We start from the raw sequence: 18,302 nt of genomic DNA, 5'->3' as shown, positions 1-18,302 counted from the left end.
TATAGGCGGTTTGGTACTGCTTGTCTCTCCCTTGGCTCCCGCTCACACATACACATGTATAGTGCTGAGGCAAGGGCGGGCTGGCTTGAGAACAGCATGAGGTTGTTTTGCACTGTCTAGATCTAATTGCCCGACCACGAGCAGTTACAGCCTACATTCTAATCCAACGCTGCGTGTATTCCTAAACTGTTTTCCGGCCGTCCACTCTGAAAGCCAAACATGATTGGAGCCCCGCGGAGGCGGGGCAAATGGCCTGTATACCTGCCGTGAGAAGGAGCCACAGCGGAGCTTTATCCGTCTGTCAATCAGGCAGCGACTGTCAGAATGAATCCCAGAGTATTAAGTCCCTGCTTACTCGCCTTCAGAGTCTGGCCTCGGGATGCTTTCCCAGCTGCCAAGGTCCTTGTGATTAGAAGGCAGACAGAGGGGACGGTGGAAGCCTCTTTCAAGTGGTAAATGGGCTAACTCTGGGAAAGAGGGGACTTTTCCATGTTCCAATCCCCATGCAAATCCAAAAAGTATTTGACACCGAAATGAACCAAAAGCAGAGGTCACGGTGTTGTCAGCTTTAAGGCAGTTTTTTTTAAAAAAATTAAACACCCGTACGTACGTCTCACTGTTTCATTTCATACCTCTGAAGAACAATTGACTCTGCTGTGAACCAGACACTTTTGGGGGGGTATTTATGGACTTCGGCAAGAAAAAAGTAGGTCTAAGTGTCAAAACAGTTTATCCCTAAGTTAAGGGGGAAAAAAAGTCTGCGTTCCCTTGAAGTTTTGTCTAAAAGTTTTGGTACCATCTGCCGGAACACTGTTGACAGGAAATAAAACTCTATAAGGATGAGATTTAGGGGGGGAATCAAAGTGGGACATCGTGATGCCGTCAAAGCGGTGGATACAAAGCATCGTGGGACTTAAGACTACACACAAAGACGGGGGAAAACGATCTAAGCAGAGTCGGAGAATTAAGTTTCGTTGGCGACGAAAATGTGCGGGAACGCGGCCGTCGCCAGCAGGAATTTCCTTCATTTAGTTGGGTAGGTTTATTTTGTCATTCATAAATATACATATCGTCTCGTCAAGTAACGCAGGACTGATGTTTTTCATTTTGGACATTTGAAAGTACTCTCAGTGTAATAAGCAGACAATATGGTGTTCTTTATATAAGGACTCTGGAGGCTCATAATCAAAATCCAATCGGAATTCTACTTCAGTTTCAGCTTCTTCATCACACAGAAATCTATCGTCTTCCCAATAGTACTGCATCGGATTACGCTCCTGAATAATCCGAGCACATTAGCTTGACACACTGCATCATCACTAAAGGAATCATTTTGTGTTTTTTGACTTCAAAGGCATTTTTCACCCCCCCACTTACATGCCACAGCTATAATTTCACCCTATTGTCGTCATCAGCATGTGCAGAGAACTGATCCCCTCTGAGTGAGTGCCACAGCAAACTTAGCTACTCGCAGCCCATTTAATATTTGCTCCATTTAGGTCATCAAAGATGTCATTGACTGAATGTAGACCAAAGCTATTTTCGGTCGTTAACAAATGACTCTGCAAAGTAACAGTGACAGAAGAAGGATAGAGCTTTGTTTTTTGTTTCATTTTGTTTTTGTCCCCCTTTTTTTATATGAGGTCAAAGGGCTCATTTAATTCCAGCATCAGACGGGTGAAAAAAAAAAGGCAACAGATGCAAGCGCACAGACGGAGGGCGACAAATCCTTCCCGCTCCTTTGTGACTTCTTGCAAATGTGCTTTGGCTTAGAGGCGCTCCTCTTCTGCTCCTCGTGCAGGTGCAGGAATTATCAGTGTTTAATAGCCTTCTGTGGCTCATCTTTGAGTGCCTGCGTGCGTGTTTGTGTGTGCGGGATTGCGGTGCATTCTGTTCCCGACATACATCGGTAGGAATATGTGACGAACTGCCGACCCTCTGCCTCGGGTCCCTCTTCACAGAGGAAGACACTCGCCATCCTGCGCACGCGACTCCGTCACTGAGGGCTGCGGGCCAGATAACGTGCATTCTTTTTCCTCCTGCTGTATCTTCCTTACTCGTCTCACCCCGTCCTTCCCCACATGGTGTCTTAACTCGTGACTTTGAAATGCGAGTGAACAGAAGTGCAAAGGCCCCGTATCGCGTTTTCCATGGCGAGGTGCGTCGCGGTGAAGTCCATCCTTTAGCAGTGCTTTACAGAAAGTGTGTGTTTAGACAGAGAGTTTTGGAAATTAGCATTTGGTGATGTCACAAAGGGCAGCGATACACACCCACAACAATGGTTTTTGCTCTAGCATCTGAAGCAACTGTGGAAAAAGAAACCTTGTTTCCCTCCTCTTTGTCGAAGGTCCAACAATACACCCGTTTTAGCAGGAAGCTTTAAAAATGGCTGGAGGAAGTCAACAAAGGGCTACATAAACAGGGTTTTTTGTACTACTATGCTAGGTTTATGCGATCACTGGAGGAAAAATACAGTGTCCAAGCTGGTTGTAATATTAAACCTGAGGATGGACATCGCCGCCGTCTGATGCACGGGTCCTGTTTTGCCTCTTGCTGACAAAAATGCTCCCCCACTCCAACCCACAAAGGATGACATGAGTGCCCTCGCCCTCACCGGACTCTGAAAGTCCTGACTGCGACCAAACCACTCCATCAGGCTGCTGCCCTCGTCGCCAACACAAACGGCTGATTCCGAGAGTTACATTTTCAGCCATGACCTCGACAGCCGCCGTGGCGGTCACCGTGGCAGCTCGGCTGCAGCTACATCTGCCCTCCACTCCCTCCTTTTTGTTAGACATGTCAGTGGCTCGAGCACACACTCCCATAAAAAAAAAAAAAGCAAACAAAATAAAGCAAGAATGGGTTTTAAACACAGAGCCAATTAGTCGTGTTTTGCTTTGGCAAGTCACCCATGCACTAGGAATTGATAATAAAGCCCAAGCTGGAGACTGGGGACTATGATTTATGTAGTAATGGGAGAAAACGTTGCCCTCTGAGGGTCATTGCAGTCACGTTTAACTTAAGTCCTTGGACACACATATACACACGTACACACACATTTGAACTCTTTTTCTCCACCCTAAGCTGCAGACTATTCTAAGCGTTCCTCTTTATTTATTGAGCACCGAACCTACCAAGCTACAAATGCATTATTTTGCATGTGGAGCAAATCAGAGTGCTTTCAAAACTGCAGAGATAGTTGTGATTGGATGTTAAGTTTGCATTTCAAGTATCAACCATCTGATTCAAAGGGAATATTCTGTGCTCACTCACTGAGAGCCACAAAACTGCGTGAGTCATAGTTGAATTGAGGACAGTTAGTGCTGCCTTTCCACCCCCCATCAGGCTCTTCAGCTTTTTTCATGCTTCCCCTGCAAACACAGATTCCTCTGTATCGAGGTGAATGCACCGCATGCACGTGCAGCACTTTGCCGCGGTGCAAAATGAAGCCGTTGAAGAAATGACCAAGGTCAACGATCAACTGTGTCACTCCAGACGAGGTATTGACTGCCACTGCCGGCTGTTTTGCTTGCTTGCTCTGAAGAGTGATGGAGGTGACGTTACATTAAGCAATTTAATCAAACTGCCTAATTTGACTTCACCTAAAAGGACATGACCTCGATGTGGCAGGGTGAAGGTGGTATCTGGTGAAAAAAATAAATAAATAAAAAGGGTGTCATTAAAAACCCATTTTTGTGTTGACCTTTATCTTTAAATAAAGCAAACCGAACACCAGGCAGGCGGCAAGGTGGCAATCATGAGACAAAAAAAAGCTGAGATTGATGGCAAAAACCACCAGTTAAGACCGCTGACCTCACAGTCACAGCTTTTATCAGAACCTCAGTTAAACCGGCAAACAATGAAAACATGGAGGTGGTTTCAGTAGTTTGTATTTTTCATAAGTTTGTTTTTTGTATAATTCATTGAATGTTTACTCTACTGAAATAAAGCAGTCTTTGCTCCTTGACATTCTCTTATTGTTTAAAAAAAAAACAAAAACACATAAACAGAGAAAATATTCTCTATAACCCATCTGGTGGTCAGATCACATATAATACCGGGCCAAACAAAACCTGACTCTAATCCTAAACCCAACCCTAACTTTAACCCTAACCCTGCCCAGACTCTAATCCTAACCCAAACTATAACCCTAAACCTAATCATTACCATACCACTAACTGTAACTCGAACCTTTAGAAAGGGCTTCCGGATCATTGTCTGGACAATCAAATCATTTTAAAGTGATTGATATTTGGATTTCACGTTATCATTCCAAATACAGTATGTTCTGTCGTAGAACAACCACCATTATAAAATACTGGTCGTATAGATGAATGAAATCAGAGACCATGTTTATGAGGCTGTGGGTAATTTGATAACCTTAATAAGATTTGGTCTATTTAAATAATTTTTTGGTTTATTGGACAGATAAATCATCACACCAAGTCATGGGAAATTAAGGGTTATCATCTGAAAATGAAATTTGTGTCATCTAATAAACAGGTGTGGCCTCTACAGCCACTGAGCCTCTGTTTAAAAAACACAAAAAAACAACACAAGGACAACAATCAGTTATCCCATCAGTAATGAGATGCAGGCCAGTATCAGTTATCAACATAAGCTGAAATAAATATACTTTGTGCATCCCTGCCTTTAAACATGGGGCTGCTAAACACTTTCCCACAGCTCACCAAACTGCTTTACATGTTAAAATAATGGGACACAACTCATCACTTTACTTTCTCAAATATAAACTGAACTATATATCAGAATGACATGGCGTCTTCTCGCAATGTATTGCAATAATTTGTTTGGTGATAAAAGGGCCATTTGGTAAATGGACCAAACTAACTCACATGACAAAACAAAAACAAAAACAGGAGCATTGCAGACAAAAAAAATACACTCCTCAAGGTTAATAACCTTGCAAATTTACATTAATCACAAATTAAATCAGTAGATTTCCCAATCTGCTTCTCATGTAATCATAGCGAACATTTCTCTGTGGTTTCGCTTTACATCCTTCAAGCTCTCATCCCCTCGTAAGATCCTTGAGATTAACCGCGGACCGAAAACTCTAATTATATTTTGTCACCCGCGCAGACCTTTCTCTATCATCCACTTTGCATAAAAGCCAAGAATCGCGGGTCCTCGCCGTCTCGCCATAAGCCGCTCACTGCACAGGTGACTGCGTCGATGACAAAAAGTATTAATCACCCAAACAGGTTGTTGATGGGCTCTGTCCCCGTCTGCTCTTAGCTGTGTGTCTGAATAATTAGCCTGTCCTCTCCGCTGGGCCTCTTTCATCTCGCGTTGGCCTGCATTAGACGCAGCGTTGTCACGCTTCTGACAATGACAGCGGTGGCAGCCGTCCACGACGTGCCACTGGCACGGTGCGAGCTGCCAGTGCGAGGCAGTGAGAGGAGGAGAGAGACAGCAACTCCAGAAAGGCAGAGAGCTGTTTCGGGGGTGTGATGTTCAACAGGGTGGCATTCTGGTCTGTTTTTTTCTTCTTTTTTTTTATATTTTTATTTTTATCTCAGACGCTGAGATTGTAAATGCGCATTCCGTCCCTTTCTCGGGGGAATCACAGCGAGTCTGGCAAAACACGCACATACATTACAGCTAAAGGTCATGAAAAAGCTAAGGGTGGCGGTGGTGGGACAAGAAGATACAACGACGCATCTTTTTTCTTTTTCAGATGCACAACCACTGCAGAGTTGGGTCTGGAGGTACGGCTCAGCGTCGCGGCCAGCTTCTCCACCTGCAGCCTCAACACCTGCTCGGGTGAACCTTGGCTGGCAGGCAGACCTTGTCTAAGCCGAACAGACCTTCCCTGCTCAGACGCTGTCTATGCAGAACGAAACACCAGTCGGTCTGATTTCCAAACTAAAAATGAGCTACAGAGACGCAGCACGCTAACGTGGAAAATGTTTCTGATACTTAGAAGCTACCAAACCGCTGGTCAGAAGCGATGATGGGCCACCACCTCGATGAACTACACACAATATGTGATTTGTGGTCTGAGGAGACACCTTATGTCAGCTGCACCCATTTTTTGGTGTGTGTGTGTGTGTGTGTGTGGCGGTGGTCAATCCTGAAAATGAACATTCACCATCACATTAAAATTACAAAGTTATTTTTTTCCAATCCCTGCTCCTGTAATTATTTATTCAGATTGTTTTGGTGTAAGCTGCCAGGTTTTTGAAACAAAAAAAAAAAGTTGTTGAGGCATCTGCCTTCTTTTCAATTAATGGCTCGAGGTGGCACTCCTCTGTGGTCACCCTGTGCCAAACAACAAAACAAAACAAAATTAAAAAACACACTAAAAAACAGAGAGTCTGCAGCAGCTTAGAAACCCAACTCAATCCATTTCTTAAGGTACAGAAAATGGAATTGTGTTGAATAGCCCTCTCTTGTTGTGCCACAATTTCAACTGTGCAACAACTGATTATGCTCAATTTTCCATATTTCACTTGCTGTCATATCCCAATGATTTTGACATAGTACATACTTAAATTTTGTCGTTTGTTATTTGGAACAATACATTTTATATATGGGCCAAATTCCTTTCACGCAATTAAATGCAAAACGCTCGACTGCGAAAGGCCGAAAAAATAGAGTAGTTCTACGGAGTTTATTTAGAAGTAAATGCAACATGGAAATGAATTTGCTGCTTTGCTGTCACGGCTCCAAAAACAATAAAAAACTGAGTCAAGGTGAAGACAGGAGAAGCACGCAGATGTTTTGCCAACATTTATAGCCCTTAAAAAAATTGAGCTTTCCATCGCGCAATGTCCTTATTTTGTCCTCTGTGTAGTTTTCTGAGGACAAAAAGAAACTGTGCTCTGGGAAATGGGCTCGGTAATAAATGACCAGACACTATGCGAATGTGTTACTCTGACAACAAGCGTCCTTATACAATCGCGAGACGTTTGTGCTTTGAGATAGTAAAGATCGATCCAGGGAGTAAATTCATTCTTTGAAGAGGCCCAAAATGTATTAAGTGTGTTTAATAATTCTCCTCTCATACAGCATGTGATGAAGACATTTTATCGATGTAAGACCCAGTTGTCCGGCTAAATGTTGCTCTATAATTTACTTCAATCCTTGCACGGTGTCTTATATAATTTGAGAGTGGTGATTATTACTGGTAATTATTAATAATAAACAGTGCACACACGTAACCACTACAAACCCCCAGAACAGGCACACTGTTTGCTTTCTTTCCCTCTTTTCAGATTTTCACATTTTACTAAAAAGCCAGCAAACTCGACATCGTCTTATTATTCAGGTGCATTCCTCGCCATGCAGAGCAAATCACCAGATGAAATACAATTTTCCCATGGTTGGAAAAATCATGAATGTTGAATATTCATCGCACAAAGGCCAGAGGATATAGCTCCTCGCTGTGTGCTATCTCAGCTCAGCTTTTTTTTCTTCTTTTTTTCCCGCCACTGCTGCTGGTTAAAAGTGAACAATCTCATTTGAAAGTGGGTTGATTTATGATGCTTCACGGAATGCGGTTAAAAATAAAGGACGGGTGGAAAGAAAGTAAGAAGAAAAAAAAAAACCTCACAACGTCTCTCTATATGAAACTGTTCCACAGATTGTCGCCGGATTAAGCTGCTGTACTGGTGGCCTGCACTGCCCTGAGCACTTTCCCTCAGCTCAGAGAGATACAGTGTCTCGGAAATCAGATCGCACTATTAATTTGCACTTATTTTCATGCAAAATAAAGAAAATTAGAATAATAATGAAAATGAAGCATTCAGGCGTAGTGAGAGAAACCTTGCGATGGTCCAAATGGGGAGCAAGCTGTCCCTGTGCGTACAGTATGCTTTGACACAACCAAATGATGAAGCTATTCTTGGAGGCTTCTTGTGCACTTGGATGGATATTATTTCTCACACCATTAACTACAGCCTACTGGTTTTATTCACAGCCCAGAGATAGGCCAAAACAATCCCAAACACGCCTACGAAGCAGCGGAATTGCAACAATTGATCTAAGCTGCTCTACCCAGTCTGTCGCAATCCTGCGCAGCAAGACGAGCCGTTATCTCCATCCACCCCTCATCTCTCTCTCTCTCTCTCTCTCTCTCTCTCTCTCTCTCTCCTTTTCCATCCCGCTGTCTATCTTTTCGCTACCTTAAACGCCTTTTCATCCCATTTAGCCCTATCCTTGACCAGGGAGCTGAGGAAAAAGTTTTTTTTCTCAAGTCTTTGAACACAAGTTTTCTTGCTGCTTTATCTGTGACTGGCCCACAGTCGGCACAATAGTTGATATAAATCAATGACTACAACAAGAACATTTTTTCCTCGAGTCTTTACCTCAGGAGAGGTCCGACCCTAAGCCCTCATTACAGTGTATGCTGAGTTCAGGGTACGTGGAGGAGCTCAAAAGGCCAGCTAATCCAGTGGGTCTTACAGGAATGATGCGCTAGTCAATACGCTGGGCCTGCATCCTAAAGGATCCCCAGCTCCAGAGCGCAGCTATAGGTAAAAGAGGCTCATGGGACTGCTTTGCCATGTGCAATTTTATTCTTTGCACAGCTGTCAAGGTTAGACGCTGCTAAAATCTTAACCCCTTGTCTACGATTTTAGCTTATCCTTCATACTACCCACGTTAAAAAAAAATAAAGTGTATAAAAAAGAAATCCCAAACAAGCAAAGATGTCCTTAAATGACCTAGATTAGGTTTGAAAGCATTTTTCCTCCATGTTTTCATCAATGTTTGATGTCAATCAAAGAAAATGCAATTAGCCTCACCTTCGCAATCAAAGGCACGTAATACATTGTTTTACTGTATTAAGCCAACAGAGTTCGGAACTGCCAACGCGAAGCTGCTTTACGTGAAATTGAACAAACGATCAAACTCAAAACATGAGACCCATTTCTTGCCACGCGCCGCTCAACACCTCATCAAATCTTTGCTCCTTTAACGCGCTACCAATGCACACTGCACTTAAGCAAACCAGTAGCCCAAACCCTTGAAACCACACATTGCAGCAGTATGTTGAGTGGCTAGCTCAGATTCTATTTAAAACCAGGTCAAGCAGGAGACAATTTGGCATTTAAGATCAAATCCCAAGCAAGTTTTCATCTGCCCTGGGAATAATTCAGCCTCTAATTCATTCCTAGGACGAGCAAAATTTATGTGGCTCTCAGGGCAGCAACACAAACCGCAACAACGGTAGAACGTTTTGTGTTTAGTGAAGAATTGATAAGGCTTGAGGTGCTGTGTTCTCATTGTTTTCCCTTACTGGAGGCACGTCACCAAGTTTAATTTAGGAATTTAATTTCGACACACAAAAGAGGTCAGGCAAGGAGGAGCAAATTAACAGACCCAGTGAGCGGGGACTTGTCATTGCCGCCAAATGGCTTTTAATGACAAGAAACCCTTTGGCCCAGGTATGTCAGGTTGAAGGGTAGCCTCCTCTGTGAGCGAAGTAACAGGCAAGTGTTACTGGCTTGCAAAGAGAGCTGGTTATTCTTCCTGGTTGGGAACTGGTCAGAACCTGCACTTTTGGGGCCATACTGGGTTGTGCTCCATATATTTTTGAACTCTCCTCAAACCCAAACATTGGTGGTCAAGTCAAAACAGTTGCTTTTTTGAAATTCATCCAAATAATCCACAGCTTTGTTCAACAAAATGTATGTGTGTGTTTTGAACAAATCCTGTGAATAACACAACTCGCATCTCTTACCAGGATGAAGTATTTAACCATATACTGTAAATCATCATTAATCCTCAGATTAAACGTTTTCATTAGTTTTTTTCCCCAAAGTAATCTCATCAGCATTGGCATTCACTGTAAAACATGATTTCTTGATATTGTTTATATACTAGATCATTTTTATAAATGTTGTGATAGACTTGATTTATTTTCAGTTTCTCGTTATATACAATCCACCCTCTGTGTATTGAGTGCACTTGCATGTGCATACAGCTGCTGTAACATTGAATTTGTCCTCCGCAAGATGAATAAAGGTCCATTGAATCTAATCTAATTCAATCTTTTAAATATGACCTTTTTCCCCATACCAATACAATTCTGCTCAATTAAAATTCTGAGTAGCGTCCTTTTTTGCCTTTGCACAAATCATTATATTTCCAAAAATCTTTGCTACATCCTTAAATGTTCACCAAATATCCTCCTCATAATGAGATCGACTAATTGGGCAAAAGTGTTTCCCATGGGCCTTTGTGATGTTCACTGGGCGCAGTGAAAGTTCAAGTCATTACTAGAGTCCCCCTCACAGTTAAATGTTCAAAGTTTCTAGCGGGGCAGTTTTCTGCTTCCTGCCTTGCTCAGCAGCAGCATCAGCAGCAGGGGGAAAACACTGGCTGAGAAGAGGATATGGCCTCCACATAAAAAATAAAAATAAAAATAATGGCCCTTTTGATTGGGGCTCTGTTTTTCCTTGAGCTGCCTTTTGGTAGTTTAGCAGTGAACCTTTCAACCTGAGCAGACAGCAGGACAGTGGCCCACCTATCCTCTACGGTGATGTGTCATATCTGGTTTGAGTCTAGGCAAAGAAAGCCTGCTGGACTGCCGACCTTAACCTCCACATCTACCCTACCTGCATTCAGATGTGCTTCAGAATTGTACGAGAGTGCTTGGAGAATCGAAACATTTACATAGCACTTGTCTGCAACACAATCCTTGACACTGTGCCGAGCGCCTTGTTTTGAGTAGCAGCACGACGGCGGTCATGCATCCGGTGTACCCAATGGACAAAAAGGACATGCCTGTTAATGTTACTGTCGTTTGTTGTGTTGTTGTTTGTGCAAACGAAAGAAAAAACAGCAAGGTTTCATTCTTAATGTATTTCAAAAACATTCTATTCTAGAGATGTGTAGCAGCCTCGTCAGGACTGTTGACCTCTACTGTCAACTCACAGCGGTGTCAGTGGAACATCTGGTGATATGTTCTAATTAATGCAACTGTTCCGGTGTTTTGCAGGGGAGATGAGTGTTGAAATCTATTGTGGCCAAGTCCTTCAACATAACAAACCGACGTAACACATAACTCAACTGTCACTCATAACCAGCTGTCAATAATGTCCCTGTGGTACAGCCACGTGTCTGGAACACACGGTCCAGTTTCACCATTGTTCTAACCACGGTTCTTGCCGTGTTGATGTGGCACCTATAAGAACAGTAAGCAGAGTGGGAATTTTCTTGTGTTGTGTGCTTGTATGTGTGTGTATGTGTTCCCCACAAGTTGGAGTATTTCACCACAATGCGATTCCAATGGGTTGAATTATTTCTCTCTGTGAAACCCCAGAAGGGTTCTATGGATTACAAAATGCCACACGCGGCTCCACTGAGATTAGTGTTGGTAGCAAAATGGGCGAAAAGTATCCTTTTAATATTTTCCTGCTGCCTACTCTCAGGAGTGCTGCTGCTGAGTTGAAAGTACTAGCATTCCTCAGGATCAGACAGAGCATGACTGACAGATCAAGCGCAGTGTTCTGAATGTATCGGTACTTTATTTTTGTACAACCAACTTTAATTATATGGGCACCAATTCCTTTTTTTTTTTTTTCTGAGCTCAGCATGGATCGACACCATCATTTGCCCTCAATACAGATCTTACATAATACCTATAAGCACATTATACAAGTCCACCAGTCTTGTCTAGGTCCATGCAAGGATGTGTACCTCTCTGCCAACTATTTTTTTCCGGTTGTATTCCACTCTACCCTCTCTTCCTCCAGCCTAATTATGTTTTCACCTATGATTTATTCAGTAATTTTAACAAGTCCGTATCGCTCTAATAACCACTCTGAGTGCACTTGCATTAGCAGTTTGTTGGCTGTCCCTATGTTCCGTAAACGCAGTTATGGCAAAATTAAGGCTCTTGTAGATTTGCCTTTAATTTCCTATTATAATACTTAAGAATAGGCAATTTCCTGTCACAAGTTTGAAAATGCCTGTCCAGCTAGATGATTTAGGGTTTTTACACTAAAACTGTTCAGGTTCGCCCTGAAAGCCAGTGATGGACCACGACGTAGCACATTTCCTGCTATGTTGACTTTGCAAATGGATCATTATTACTGTTAGTTCTGTATTTCAAAGCTAACATTAACACAGTCAAGGATCCGTGCATAGGGGAAGGATGAATAAAACCTCAGTGCTCACATGCAAAAATTAAAAGTTTCTTATAATTGCTTTTTAAAAATTGAACATTCATTATTCTAATTTAACAGTTTCTCCAAAGATGACTGTGTGCTGAACGCTTGCGTGAACTTAAATTTGAGCGTAATTAGCAGCTGCTAGATGCTTGCCATTGTTTTAATGCTTCTGCCTTTCCTTTAATATTCCAAAAACCTGAATGCCCTGCACTTTCCACGCACGCCACAAACCCTCTTTTACATGATAGTGATTAAAGTTTAATGGTACCTTCACCGCAGGGTTCGATTAGATGGCACTTAGTGATCTCAGCCCTCTGGTAAAAATGATGAGCCTATTTTTGCCAGCATTAAAGATGTGAGGTTGACACTTGTTCTCCAGGGAAAGGGCAATGAGGATGATGAATTCTGGCAGGAAAAATTAAGGCTCATAGGTGACCCCTTTCTTGAGACTTCTCCATGCAGAAACGCAAGCCACTCTCTGGGGAGATATTTTGCTGCTTTGCATGATCAAGTTCACTGTTTGCCATGCTCCAGTTTATTTAGTTGCAACACACAAATAACACGGAATTCATTTCTGGCTAATGGCTGGTACCATTCTTATAACCTTTGCTTAATTATGACTATATATGTATAAACAGCTCTGGAAAAAGTCATGGGCCATGGCTTCCAGGCGTTGTAAAACAATATGAAACAATCAAGGAAATTAGTAAATATTACCATTTATTTCTTAGAATAAAATCACAGGCAGTGAAAAAAGCCAAAGATTGAGATATTTTTGCTTCAGTTTAGTGGCAATGTCAATATCAAGACTGTCAATGTCTTTACTGTGTGAACTACGCGTGGGTGATCAATTTGTGTAAGTGGCAGTTATTGCTTTTAACTTTTTCTTTAAGAAAATTGCTTGACAAATCCAGATCCTCACAGTACTACAACTGTTTCACTCCTCCTAATTGTAGACAAAACTGGTTTACACATTAAAGATCTAAAGTGTTTTAACAGTTCTGGATTTAGGTTTTGCCCAGTTGGCACAGTGACAGAATGGGTGTGACCCCAGGCGGTGAAAAAAACAGCATGGGAGCAGACCAGTAGCCTCTTTATTTATGGACTGCATGCCTTAGTGTGTTGGCTTTTAACTCCTCAGAGCACTGCAGTCCCCCAGTTCCCCAAAGACCTTGTGGGTGATAATCACTCATTACTGCTCCTTCACTGAGTTGTTTATTTCGCCACATTCACGCAGCGATTCATCATTTATTTATGTGACACTTGTTATCTATTATGTTGTTCCTTTCATGTGGCCAAGAATGAGAGATTTTATGGAACATTAGGCTTCCATGCATCTGATAGCAGAACACCCACTCTGCTTCTTCAGCTCCCCCTGATACAGTCTGCAATCCTTCAGGTCACTTAATTGCAGGATATTGATACGAGACATTATGACCCGCCATGCGGCTAATGTGATTCTTTTCGCCATTTCAATACGTGGGACTCTGCTCTCCCAATAAAGAATGACATTTGAGCCACTGTGAAATGCCCTCTCTAATAGGGTCTGGAATAAGAATGGTAATATGGCAGAGGCACAGACCGTGTTTTTGTTTATAAATAGCTCTGGCCAGCATTATTCCACTCGCAGTCGTCCCATAATCATCAATCACTCCCACGCAGGCTGGCCTCTCCTGCTCACCAGAGAGGAGGCACACGGTGAGCTGTGCCCTTCCACCTCCAGAGGCGCAAGTACATAACGTAGAGCCTGGTCGGCGGATGGGGCTTAGGCGTTTGGGGAGAAAGTGGCGGTGAGTAGAGGTGAGTAATGGGACCTTCGCTCAGGCTGCTGTGCAGCCACCTCCTCCTTAAGGTCATTACATGCACTAACATCTAGCGTTTGACTCTTTCAACACACACAAACACACGCACACAACTGGGGGACAGTCGCAGGAGGATGAGGGGAGTTGGCCGATGGGTCAGGTGCAACGGTTTGGTCAGTCCTCGCCCGTCACTCCCCCTCCAAGTCTTCATCTCTGTCTTTGGAGATGTTTTTTTTTTTTTTTGAGGATGCAGCAGGGGGAGGACCAAGGTCCCAAAGAGTAGGCAAGGGACATTTTGTACCGTCACACGCAACAACGAACGTCCTCTGATTTCCACCACATAGTGCGCACTGTGTTTGAGTCCTTCTCATCTGTGGATGTACGTCAGAAAATATATCCCCCAAGAGCACAGCTGTCCCCCTTTGTTGGTCCTTGTTCAAACTACGCACTGTAAATTTGCAGAGGCGCACACAGACACGCTCGAATCTCCCAGTGTTACCATGGCAGTTGCAAAAAAAAGAGACGAAAAAAATACAGTAGGAATCCAGCTGATCCTTAACAAAATGGTTATATAACTATTGCGCCATTAAGTCTTGTATCTTATCTAAGCCTGCCTCTGCGTTTTCTCTCAGCCCAGCTTTGCTGCTCTTCAACAGCTCTTCATGTCTACTGTACCTCCCACAAGACAACACTGAACACATGAAAAGCACTGGTAATTGGTGATAAACATTTTTTTTTAATGGAAACTGAAAGGGCGAGGGAAAAGAAAAAAAAAGGCTTACCACAGTTTCAATCAACAACATTCTCCTGATAAAAAAAAAAAGATGTTGTGATAATTCATCACTCTAAAATCTTAATCAAAATCTCCACGCTGGAAGAGGAATTTAGCGCTTAATTAAATATAGCCAAGTGGAGAAGCACTCCCAGCTGGCACCAGCAGTCTCCCCCTGTTTCCATCCCCTCCTTGTCCCTCGGTTGCTCTCTGAAATGCACCCCCCCCACCAACCCCCGGCCCCTTCCCCCCTCCCCCTCAAAAAAAAAAAAAAAAAACAATATAGAAAGACCTCACCTCCCGTAGTTCCTTGGCCACATCCTTGAGCTCAATGAGGATACCTTCCAGCTGGCTGATCACCATCTTCATGTGGCTGCGGATGCGTTCTCTCGGGCTGGGGGTCTCAGAGGTGTCCCGGGCCGGAGCTCTGCTGAGGGACATCCTTTACACGGCAATGTGGGGCCAGTGGCCAACAGGCTGAGGGCGTGGGGGAGCCGAGTCGGGGTCCATGTCTTTGGCTACGAGGAGCCTCAGTGCTACTGATCCAAACAAGGGCCCCGGCCACGCAGGAGGACCTCAACATCTTAAAAGCACCTGGGCAGCCAAAACACCTTGCCTCGCCCGCACACTCGGCACAGGGTCACACTCTGACATCCATGCCCTCTGCTGGATGTGTCCAGTAACGAAGAGAAAAGGGGCCGGGGAGAAGTCAAACGCTGTAGATCCATGAAAAAAAATAGAAGGAGGCAAAAATACGCGAGCCAAAAGCTGATTCGAAAAACTCTTACATAATCGTGTTGAGTCAACTCATCGCTCGCGTGTCCGTGAGTTCGTTTGAAAATGTTCCTGAAGAGGGGGACTATTTAAAACACCTGTCTATTCAGGTAAGGGCTGACTTTTCCCACATCCACTTGCCACGTGCGATCTTCTTGACTCCGTCAAACACGGTGACATAACGGGTGGGTTAGATAGAAAAGTAAAAGCAGAAACGGGGGCTCCGTGTTGCCCTGTCATAGAAAAGAAAAAGAAAAGGCTTCCCAATGTGGATAGAAAAATAGTAGTTCCAGCAGCAGTGCCTCAATTTTCAAAATGATGGCGTTCTACATTATTGGCCAGCAGGGACGAGATTTGCCTTCTAAATATAGTCCCTCAGTGAGCTCTACTGTCTTTGGGAGATAAAGGACAGATCCAGTTCGAGGGGGAGGTGACAGAGGGGGGAAAGGAGGGTACTACTCTGTGCAGCGTGGCATTTCTTGCACCGGCACAGGGAAGATGCGCGGGACGCGGAACTTCTTTTTGGAACTCAGCACGGGTTGCACTGTCATCCAAAGAAAATAGAGGCGGAGGAAAGGTGCGGTTCTTTGTGAAAATTATTTTTTATTTTTTCTCAACGCAACTGTCCGGCCACCAGACTCACCCCAAACCTGAAAGCAGGGGCTTATTCCAGGTGGTGTGCGGACAGGACGAATTGGATCCCAAGCCAGCGGAACGAGACCCGCGAGAGCATGGTGTCAGTCAGCCAGTCTGAAGGGGCAGGAAGGCGAAGGAGCACCTTTCCCTGGAATTTGGGAAACTCGTCTCAGCCCAGGCTGGTCTTACGTCGAGGGGGCAGCGAATCCAAGTCCTTGCCGACCGGATCGGACCGTCCCCCGCTGCCTCTTCCCTCGGCAGTCCACAGGGGTGTGCCCGCAACGCAAAGGGAAAGAAAAAAACCACTAGGAAAAGAGAAAAAGAAAAACAGACGCTCCTCTTCTCTCCAGTTGTTGCTAAGGGATCCTGCTCTTCCTCTACTTGTGCTGTGATTGGATAATTATTTCACTTCTTATCCGCGTACTTCTGCGATTTCTCGGCGGACTCTGCTTTCAGAGGGGGAGCGAGCTCTGTGCCATCCAGCGGGAGCGGATAAATCCTCTGAAATCTGCCCAGAGGAGCCCCGGAGAGCGAGCGGGAGGGAGAGTTTCTGGCCAAATCCGGGGCGATGCCACTGCCACGGGGCGCCCAGCCGGCCAATCGCACATGGCACCTGGACAGACCGGGTGGGTGGGGGAGGGGGGAGGGGGAGGAGGGAAAGCAATCACTTATTCTCCTGTGTATCATCCCTCTTTCCTCTCGACGCCCCCCACATCCCATGCCCAACACACACACACACACACACACACACACACACACACACACACACACACACACACACACACACACACACACACACACCTATCCATCCTCCTTTTCTGCAAATCACAGCGGCACAGGGAAAACAGAGCGGAAACTAGAAACCTCGGGAAGCTTCGGCGATGGACAGAAATCAACCCAACCTCTTTTTTTGGGGGGGAGGGACGGACGGATGTTGAAATGTATCTTTGGCTCTCGCGGTTGCAAGCCAAGCCACACGTGCAAGCACACGGACGCGCACACACACACACACACACACACGGACGCACACACACACACACACACACACACACACACACACACAGAGGCCAGAACACACACCAACTCACCTTGGCTGTGCATCACTTTGCTGTTGCTATGCCCGGAGCATTTTTTTTTCCCCCCCTTCCACGCAGAGCAGAAGCGTTCACGCTACACACAAACCTGCCGGCTCTTCACTTGATCCCTTCATCGCAACACACTGACATCCCCTCGCAGCAGTGCTTTCCCTTCTTCCTTCCTCTTTCTCTCTTTCTCACTCACACACGCACGCATACAGACACACACCCTCTCTCTCTCTCTCTCTCTCTCGCACTCCCTCACGCACGCACACGCACGACGCTCTCCTCCCTCACTCCCCCTACTTACTGTCTTGACAGAGAGAAGCTTCTATCAGAAGGGTTATTTCACTCTGAGGCTCCGGCTCGTCGGAGGAGGAGGAGGAGTGGAAGTGGAGGCTGAAGCTGAGGAGGAGGAGTACAGAAGGAGGAGGAGGAGGAGGAGGAGGAAGAAAAGGCAGGAGGCATGAGATGGGAGCGATGAATGGCCCTGATAGCGCTGTGAGGAGGGAGAGAGGAGGCAGGGAGATGACTAACAGCCGGAGTGGCGCGGAGAAGTCCCGCTTCAGATCGCGACGCCGCCGCGGCCGCGGCCGCTGACATCACTCAGATAAACAGTGCTCGCCACCTGTCATCCCCGTCAGCCAGCGTCCGCCTGCATTCGGGGAGGGCGGGAGACAGGAGCGTCTGGTGCCGCTACAGTGCGTGTGTGTGTGTGTGTGTGTGTGTGTGTGTGTGTGTGTGTGTGTGTGTGTGTGTGTGTGTGGAGCGAGGGGGGGGGGGGGGAGAGAAAAAAGGGAAAAAAGGAAAAAGGGAGCTGTTTGATTCCTGTGACAGCCTCCCTCTGCTGGTTCCGGGCTCTCTCTCTCCCTCCCTCCCCTCTCTTCTCTCTGTCACTCTCTCTTTTCCCTTTCTCCGTCCCCGTCTCTCTCCTTCTATCTCTCTCCTTCTCTCTCTCGCTCTCTCTGCCCCGGCGCCCTCGCTGTGTCCTCGCTGACTGCCGGATGAAGAGAAGCTGATGCCAGAGTTTATCTCGGGGCTCGGCGCTCCTGCCAGCGCCACTCGGCTGTGCTGCTCGGCTCCGTGGGAGGGGCGGGGC

General features: G+C 45.2%; 1 protein-coding gene across 2 annotated transcripts in view; it reads right to left on the bottom strand.

The window, feature by feature from the left end:
- Nucleotides 1-17,901, bottom strand: part of insyn1 (inhibitory synaptic factor 1) — a 44,840-nt gene extending 26,939 nt beyond the window's left edge. Inside the window, exons 1-2 of one of the 2 annotated variants that reach the window (XM_076051350.1) lie at nt 17,514-17,901; nt 15,015-16,740 (exon numbers count right to left, since the gene is read on the bottom strand). In XM_076051350.1, the coding sequence (XP_075907465.1) occupies nt 15,015-15,158 (144 nt within the window). In that variant the 5' untranslated portion in view covers nt 15,159-16,740; nt 17,514-17,901. Of the gene's footprint in view, nt 1-15,014; nt 16,741-17,215; nt 17,472-17,513 lie in introns of those variants that run through there. The other variant, XM_076051341.1, reaches the window with a different exon arrangement.
- Between the last annotated feature and the right edge of the window lie 401 nt (nt 17,902-18,302).

The sequence above is a fragment of the Nelusetta ayraudi genome, unplaced genomic scaffold (assembly GCF_046127955.1).
Source record: "Nelusetta ayraudi isolate G7.1 ecotype Tasmania unplaced genomic scaffold, CSIRO-AGI_Nayr_v1 ptg000005l, whole genome shotgun sequence".
NCBI lineage: Eukaryota > Metazoa > Chordata > Actinopteri > Tetraodontiformes > Monacanthidae > Nelusetta > Nelusetta ayraudi.
Note: the sequence above shows the minus strand (reverse complement) of the source record. Positions and strands in the feature narration are given on the sequence as shown.